The 9,405-nt window shown below is 36.2% G+C and overlaps 1 protein-coding gene across 2 annotated transcripts; it reads right to left on the bottom strand.

The window, feature by feature from the left end:
- Positions 1–385: 385 nt before the first annotated feature.
- On the bottom strand, positions 386–7,753 carry LOC125661526 (E3 ubiquitin-protein ligase TRIM36-like). Of its 2 annotated transcripts, XM_056147347.1 has the most exons (3): positions 7,708–7,753; positions 5,786–5,917; positions 386–4,761 (listed from the first exon to the last, which is right to left on the bottom strand). In XM_056147347.1, exon 3 carries the CDS (start codon positions 4,729–4,731, stop codon positions 3,073–3,075), a length of 1,659 nt encoding a protein of 552 aa, XP_056003322.1. In that variant the 5' UTR covers positions 4,732–4,761; positions 5,786–5,917; positions 7,708–7,753; the 3' UTR covers positions 386–3,072. The 2 variants fall into 2 exon arrangements, with proteins under 2 accessions (XP_056003322.1, XP_048749521.1); XM_048893564.2 differs by having other exon boundaries at positions 5,786–7,753.
- Positions 7,754–9,405: the final 1,652 nt, after the last annotated feature.

Genomic DNA, 9,405 nt, shown 5'->3' with positions numbered 1-9,405 from the left:
AGAGAATGTAGTAACACAGGGATCTCGGGTTTGATTCCTGGTCAAGCCAAGCGATGGATATCAGCCTGAATAGCTCAGTGGTTAAAACACATGATTAAAAATACAGGGGTCTTGGGTGCAATTCTCTGTTAAGCAATAAAAATTCTTCTTCCCATTACATCTACATAAACACGTAAATATACCACAGACTATCGTTGGCAATTCAGGTTCACACGATAACACTTTATCTGTGTTTATTTATTTTGTAGGACTGTGGAGATTTAGATACGTGAAGTTATTGATGATAATCAGAAGATTGTGACCCTGAATCTAAAGATCTGTGATAAAGTCCAGACGTTTGGGGTACCTCTTTGTTGTTGTACAACTCAATAATAATGCAAGACTGTACTTTAAATTATGTTTATCTATAATACATATACATTGAAACATAAAACACATGTTAAAGGATTGATGTTTAATCTGTCATTTATCACACAAAATCAAGTACTGTGGAATCATCTTTGTTCGTTGGTGATTAATGTTCGTAGATATCGTGGATAACTCTTACCCACGAATTTACGTGTCCTCAAACATTTTATTAAACCAAGTAGAGCTATCTTTCCTGATGACATTGTACCGCTTATCCACGAAATTACGTCACCACGAACCAGCACAATTTTTTTTACCCACGAACTTTGGCCCCCAAGAATTAAAATCATTCCACAGTCTATGAGTACATGCAAGTACTTACAAGTGCATGTACTATAATTCCACAAAATACTGACAAAGTGAAATTCTAAAGTACTTCACAATAACAGATTTTACATTCTGTTCAGAGATTCACATGTAAAAGATTGTATCAAGATTGATGAATACAGACCCTGAAGCGTGCTACTACATCTCCAAAGCGTTTCGTTCCGTGCAAACCGTTCACCGTTCCGTGCAGACTGTTCAGTGTGTCGTGCAAACCGTTCACCGTTCCGTGCAAACTGTTCAGCGTTTCGTCCAGACCGTTCACCGTTCCGTGCAAATCGTTTCGTGCAAGAATCGTTCCGTGCCTGATCAAGCCACGCCCATAGAAACGTGCAGATCGTTCAAACCACGCCCTTAGAAACGTACAAACCGTACAAGTCATTTCGGCATGGGATGTAGGACAGGTAAACATTGGTGGGAATTTGACCAATTATTTCGAAATGTCTATAAGAAAATCCGATACTACTTTCTCACCCTTGGTAGTTTCTAGCAAGTGCAGAGACAAGTAATATCTCTGCCCTCGTTATTTTTTTTAATTTTTAGTTTTGTATATAGGAATAATTTATTTGTCTTGTTCCAAGGTCCCCCCTTTTTACCACAATAGAGGTCAGCTAATCCGGGTATTTGAAATTAACATTCGTACAGAAGGTGTGAAAATCGGCAAGGCAATTGAAATATGACAAAGAGGTGTTTATATCTTTTGTCTCTCAAAAATGAATGCAGTTTAGTCTATAGGTTTAAAATTGAGGCAAATGCAACAATCTAATTGAAATTGGATGTTAGATCCGTTCGCATATCGCATTATTTGTTTTATCTATTCATTCATATGATTTATTTCTCAATCTATTTCAGTCATATTTTGATTGTTCCTTTTTGGTTTTTATCTTCCCTTCTTATCCAAGATGACAGGTTGTTATCGACCGGCTAATTCTATGTCTAGATGCTCTCCTGCCCGAGAATATGTTCCAGTCTTAGGATAATTTTTAAAATCAATTTATCTGTTGTCATACACGTATGTAAAAATGTATAGGTTTATTCAAGATTTGTCTATGAGAAGAGGCCTGGAATATACAATTTGCACACGTGTTTTAACGGCACTCAGATTGAATTAAAAAAATAGCGATATAAACGCGACTTTTTCAATCAATTTAATAGATCAATGAATAAATAAAGTTGAATTATGAATATTACATGACGATACAATTTTTGCATCTTTTTCCCTATATTTCCGAAGTTAAAAAAATATTCATTTCCTTTTATTCCAACGTGTTGGTAAGTCATTAAACTATTCCTTGTTTAAAATAACCCCAGGATAAAACAAATAATGCCGAAAAAAATCAAAGTGTGCATCGTTTCGTGCAGACCGTTCACAACCCTCTTTCCGCCCAAAAATGTTTCAATCTTTTCTGACGGGAAGTTTCTCTAAATCATTTTATCTGTTTTCATACACGTACACATGTATATAAAATGTATAGGTTCATTCAACATCTGTCTTTGGGAAGAGGCCTGGAATATACAAATTGCAAATTTATTTTAACGACACTCAGAATGAATGTACAAAAATAGCGAAACAGACGCGACCATTTCATATTCAGTTTCAAAGAATTTAATAGAGCAATGAATCAATAAAATTTGATTAATCAATATTCCATGACGGTATGATTTTTGCATAATTTTCTTTTATTTCCAAAATTGAAAAAAAAAAATCATTTGTTGTCATTCCAACGTGTTCATCAGTCATTAAATGAAATTTACCGCGTCGTACATGAGCAATCATTTTAAAATGAATCATTATCACTTCTTTCTCAACCTTCTTTTAATATCTAGAATACTGCAATTATATTGAAACTATTTGAACTAAATATTACCGAAAAAATAATAGCGTGCAGGCCACGCTTATCGTTTTGTGCAGACCGCTCACAAAGCGTGCAAGCCACGCCTACAAAGTGGTCAGCGTTTCGTGCAAAGCGTTTCGTGCAAACCGTTCACCGTTCCGTGCAGACTGTTCAGCGTTTTGTGCAAACCGTTCACCGTTCCGTGCAAGAATCGTTTCATACCGTTCCGTGCAAGTGGTGTAGTAGTACGCTTCAGGGTCTGTAACTAGTAACACAGTCAAATCAGTAAATAACACTAAGTATATTTCACTAGGTATACAAGTACACATATCAAAGACATACCAGTACATGGTAGTTACAGACCACAAACACAGGGCTGTAATTAACATGCGACTGTAATTAACATGCAGTTGTAATTAGCACACTGCTGTAGATATGACACTGTTTAGATATGTAATTAACACTGTGTTTAGATTTGTAATAAACACTGTCTTGAGATTTGTAATTAACACTGTGTTGATAGATATTGGATTTTATCTACTGCATGACTAACATACTTAACCACAAAGAGGTTGTCTCTAATGTCCACACATAAACTCCATGGATAAGTACACCGAATGTAACGAAGGAACTGTCCGTCTTGATCTAGGATGTGGATAAAGTGATGGAAATGGTCTGCTGTCAGGATGTGACTCTGGCTGTCTGTAGTAATGCCGACTGGTTTAAATGGTTCATGAGTGCTTAAGGGATGGCCAGCGTATCTAAATCGGAGTTTTCCTGACTGATTGACCACCACTACTGCATTAGCTCCACGGTCTGCCACACAGATATCCAGGTTCCTGTTCTCACTGATGTAACCAGCAGACGAATAGAGAGGACGACAATAATCATCAAACTGAATGGTTTGTGTCTCTGTGGAGCCAGAGTAACGGACAACTTTGGATTGTTCTCTATCATCACTGTCCATGATAACCAGGAGGTTATCAGATAAAGCACTGCAGACAAATTGAGGTACCCACCCCTGTAGTCTGATCACGGTCTGTATCTGTTTATTCTTCACTAGGTTCACAGTTTTATTATCAGTGTCAGTATAAACAAGATTTCCGTCCCGTGTCACTGCTATGTCTGTTGGTGCGTTCCCTGACTTGGTTTGCACTGATATCAGTAGTTTATTTTGGAGGTTGAGGAGCTTCATTTTGTTATTATCACATGTCCACACTTCTTCTTCACTCAGACAGCTAACACTGTACATTTTGTCTTCATATTCAAGTTTTATGGTGGCGGTCAGTAGGGGTTCATCAAGCAGTGTTTTAACTGGAGGAGACGATGCACCTTCTGGCGACTTCATTGTGTCACTATTTTCCGTGTTAATGGATAATGATGACAGAGAACCAAACATTTCATTCAGTTGATCTTTGTTTATTTTCAGAGGAGAAAAAATCGGTAATGTAACTCCGATTTTAGCTGGTAAAGTTCTAAACTCGGAATTCCTAGATTTGTATCTAGAGGTTAAGGAAAAATCATATGAGTTTAGTAATGATTTTAAGTCGGAAATGATCTGCTTGAGTTCAGTAATATTTTGGGTGATCTCTTTTGTATTTTTATTCAAGGTAGATAGGTGTTTATTTTTCATCTCCTCAATGTAAGATTTCCTTTGGTTGACAATGGCAGTGATCTCTCGGTGCCAGACTTCTCCTTCTTGATCGACAGCTGTTGTCAGTTTCCCGTAATTCGTTTTTACCTCCGCTTTCTCAGTTTGGACATCGGACAAACTTTCTAAATATCGTGGATAAATTCTGGTCTCTAATTCTTCCAAATCCTTTTGTAAAACTTGTGTTTTAACACTGAGGTTTTCCAGAATATCTGATTTCTTGTGACCTTCATGTTGACCTGAGGAGACGCAGAGTGAACAGACAGGAATGACACACTTCTCACAGTGAACTTCGCAGTGTTTTTCGGCGTGTTTCGGACATTTAGGGTAGTTAGGAGTAGATTTTCTGTAAAAATAATGCACGACATTGTGTCGTTTAGACAAATCCGAGATGTGTTTCCCCATGCAGTTAACACAAAGATTTATGTTACAAAGTTCACAATGACTCTGTAGGGGGACAGTTTTACAGAGGTCACACAGTAGGACTTTCTGGGCACTGCGCCGGGGATGCATGTCTGATGAAGGGATCGCACGAGGAGTTTACTGTCAATGAAGAAGGTGAATCTTAAACATGTTGACAGGTCAAAATAAATTACAAGAATTGCAGCATGATATAAATATTTAGATACAGATGCAGATAGTTTATTGCCTAATAATGGGCCCCTTGGGACATAAACATTGCAATTAAGTACAGCATATTTGATAAACAACTAAAGATACCAAGGGACGATTCATAGGGAATCCGTTTACCTGATCAGGATATAGGGCTCACGGCGGGTGTGACCGGTCAACAATGGATGCTTACTCCTCCTAGGCACCTGATCCCACATCTGGTGTGTCCAGGGGTCCGTGTTTGCCCAACTCTCTATTTTGTATTGCTTATAGGAGTTATGAGATTGATCACTGTTCGTTATCTTCACCTTCCTTTGTCATATAGTCATAAATATAATTATATCTATATGTAAAACTTATACGGTACCAATTTTGATGCACCAGGTGCACATTTCGACAAATTATGTCTCTTCAGTGATGCTCAACCGAAATGTTTGAAATCCATTTGCATACACTTTTCATTCATGAAAATGTAAATCATAAAAAGGGTAAATAGATTGGTTCCCTCTCGTACCAATAGTTGGGGTCCATTGATTGATTGTATGTATCTTGTTTAACGTCTCTTTCCAGAATTTTTCACTCATATGGAGACGTCACCAAGACCGGTAAAGGGCTTCAAAAGGCCTTTGCTCGGCGCTTTCGGCCAATGAGCAGTAAGAGTTCTTTAGCGTGCCACACCTACTGTGACACGGGTCATCCGTTTTTAAAGTACTCTCCGTGACATTCACACCTGATGCCGAGCATTAGGCGATGGAACTGTCACTACTTGTTTTAACGATTTAGGTCTGTCACGGCCGGGATTCGAACCCCGGCCTTCCGCATGCGGGGTGAACGCTGTGACCTTTAGACCACCGCGACAATTCAAGAATTCAATCATTTGTATGAGAGAGAGAGAGAGAGAGAGAAAGAGAGAGAGGACCTTCATGCATGTGTATGTAATACAAAAGCCATATACCTGTACGAAATATGTTGACTCTCCATACATGAACTAGTCACAATATAAGTTTATGAATTTGGAACAGACAGAAGAATTCTTGGGTTTTCATTATTCATTAGCCATATAAATTGGTCCAAGTCTTATAGACAACTGAAAATAAAACAATATCTTCATTTATAAACTATAAGATTTCTAGTACTTATCATAACACAATAGAAAATGCATTTCATCACCCACAGCACCAGAATTACAATGTGAGCGTATTCTAAGATGTAGAACATTCCATGGGCAGACTTTGATCAATGTAATAGTTATTGTCAAATTTGTAACCCAAAAAATCAAAATTCCCAGGATATATGGGTAAAAGTCTAAATGCTGATTTTATGTCACATTTAGCAATAAATGCTCCCTTACCAAAGCGAGCTATCATTTGGACTACTTCATCAAATAAAGTATATTGGACTGAAGTCACATTGGGGTCTATGAATGCATTAACGCTGCAGTGGTCAGGGAAGGATAAATGAGTTATGAGCCACCATCCTGAATTACCCCCCTTTGATACCACCCCTATTGGCGAAATACGAAGATTGGAAATGGGCAACTCTTTGTATGGACCGCCAATCCTGCCCAACTCGATTTCCTTACAAAGTTTTTCTTTAACCTTCCGGTGGTGTTCATATACTGATATCAAGCTGTCCGATTGTATATGTAACCTAGGCCCCAAATAATGTAACTGACATCCCTGGGTAAATCCTAAATATAATTTGTTTGTCACTGCTCTATTTGGATATTGATCTAGGTATTTCTTTAAAACTGAAACTCTAATTGGCGTTTTGCCTAAATGCCAAATTTTGTTGGTTTTGAAATCGATTTTTTTTGGGGGCACGAAGAAATATTCGGCCCTCTATAAGTGAATCATTGATTTTGTTGCCCTCTGAAAATGTGTGCTGGATTTGACGCCGAAAACTGAAATTTCCCCGGGAAGCGAAAATTGTTGATGGACATTTGCTTACGGTTGATGAACTACTGGACATAGAGTAGTTATGTGTTATCGACAGAGGATGTGTATGTGTTATCAACATAGGGTAGTTATGTGTTGTCAACAGAGGGTGTGTATGTGTTGTCAACATAAGGTAGTTATGTGTTGTCGACAGAAGGTGGGTATGTGTTGTCGACAGAGGTGGTATGGCTGGATTTTGTGGCGTATTGGTCAATTAAGCTAACGTTGTTTTGTTTTCTTGAAAAAAAAAATGAAGTATACAAACTTCAATGAGTTTTGTACCATTCTCTGCTTTTACTTTTTATGCATTTGCGAAACTCGTACAGTAAGTAACGTGCAGATGTAGGCTAAACAAACAGTACCGTAGTACTGTATAGTAGAGCTGTAGTATACATCGTAGTCAAGTTCATGTACCGTGTGTATCATGTTAGTCAAATTTGTGTATTGAATGTGTTTTGTCGGATAGATACAAGTACAGGTAAGTAAAATAACAAAACAAAGAGTGCAGTATTATTGTACCATATTGAAAACGAGTGTTATCGCTAAATACCTAATATGAAATTATTGATAAATAAAGGCCTTATTATTATCATTATCATTATTATTATTATCATCATTATTATTATTGTTATTATTATTATCATTATTATTATTATTATTCTGTATACATCGTATTCAAGGTTGTGTACTATATGTATCATTTTGGATATATTCATGCGAAAAAATGCAATATGAATAAAACTGAATCATTCCAATATTTTGATATTGCGAAATCAGTCTAAGATGTACAGATACAATGTATATATCTGTATCTACCAGTTTCAGTGATTAATTTATGACATCAAATTCTGAATTTGCTGAAGCTTCATTTGTAACAATACTTTTTAATAATTGACAAATAATCATCTCTTTAAAAAGAACATATATAATTTTATCTAACCTGAAAATCCAACATGGCCTCCGTGTTATCGATCTAATTCTATGATGGAATACCTCTGCGATGTGTCAGCCTGTATACACTTGCCTGTTTGAATAGGTTTTAAAGTTTGGTTTGACCTAGTTCATATTGGGTAGAGCTATATGTATACATGTCAACATTTACGTCAGAAGGTGCGATTTTCTTTCATGATAAAAAATCAATTGATATGTATGCATAATGCCTTTGATTATACCCATTATATTGAAATTAGACATCGTGTACAAAAATGATCTTGCCTTGTAGAAGAGACATGCAGATTATCTACTCCCCCCGCTACCCCCCCCCCCCCCTCCCTTTTGAAAAACGTCGCTTTGTGACTGTCCAATGGCATTTAAAGTTTCTCTTCTTTTGGGTGCAACAAAATAAACCCACGATCTTCTCTTTGTTATCACTACCTAGTTATTTTGTATGAAAATCCTCTCACAAGAGGGCGAATTAAGCAAGCTATGCATTTACTGTGAATTCAAAAGCACACCTATGTGCGGTTAAACATTTTTGTTCCGCGATCCTTTGTCTTTTGGGCTTTTATATAGGAACTTCACTTGTAGAATAAATTGAAATGAATTGGACAGTGCCAGGTAAACTCAATAATGTATTAAACGTCTATATATATGCTGAAAATAAGAGAAAGACAATACATTGGTCAAAGAGATACAAATTTAATATTAGATTCTTTACAAGTAAGAATCATCACAGATTTCGGAAAAATCACTGAAACACTTAAACCGATATTTCCCCTTAGTAGAATTCTCTGCTCCAACTTTAAGACACATCTTTTTTGAAATTACAATGATCATTATTATATCAAAACTGGAATTTGAAAGACATATTTCCATGCTGTACTTGAATTTCGTTGAGGCACATTCCGAAACTTCTTCACAACGCTTTGTTTTATGTTTCTCTAAATTAGCATATTATCATTTTCAATATGCAGATGATACATCACTTGCTCTTGATGGGACACCTAAGTCACTTTTTACAGCATTAGATACTTTAGATTTTTTCTCTAAACTTTCTGGTTTAAAGGTAAACAACTCAAAAACTAAAATTGTTTGGATCGGATCTAAAAAGTTTTCAAATCAGGTCTTTCATCACACTAGATGGAAACTTGACTGGGGTTCAACAACTTTCAATTTATTAGGTATTAACTTTTCAGTAGACTTACAACAAATTACAGATTTAAACTACAACATACAGATTCCTAAAATAAAGAGCATGCTACAACATTGGAAAAGGCGAGTTCTAACACCAATTGGTCGGGTTACAGTGGTTAAAACATTAATTATTCCGAAAATAAACTATTTATTTCTATCACTACCAACATCGAAAAAGGAGATAATTAATTCATTGAGTAAAAATATTTTTTAATTTATTTGGAATGGAAAATGTGACAAAGTAAAACGTTCTATTGTAACTCAAGACCACCATCATGGAGGTCTAAAAATGGTGGACATCAACAATTTTATCATGTCTTTAAAATGTTCATGGTTGAAAAGGTTATTGATGGGAAATAAATCCTGGGTAGATATTTTTGAAGCAATTAATGGTCATGATTTTGTTCACAAATTACTTGATTTTGGAGATGCATTTATCTCTGAATGTGTTATTCCAGAAAATAATGTTTTTTGGCAAGATGTTTTTAATTCTATGCTCCATGTA

This window comes from Ostrea edulis, chromosome 8, assembly GCF_947568905.1.
Source record: "Ostrea edulis chromosome 8, xbOstEdul1.1, whole genome shotgun sequence".
Taxonomy (NCBI): Eukaryota; Metazoa; Mollusca; class Bivalvia; order Ostreida; family Ostreidae; genus Ostrea; species Ostrea edulis.
This window is presented reverse-complemented; position numbering and strand designations above follow the sequence as displayed.

Coding starts and splice junctions, on each gene's coding strand:
- LOC125661526 (XM_048893564.2), bottom strand. CDS start 4,731: ATGCATCCCCGGCGCAGTGCCCAGAAAGTCCTACTGTGTGACCTCTGT.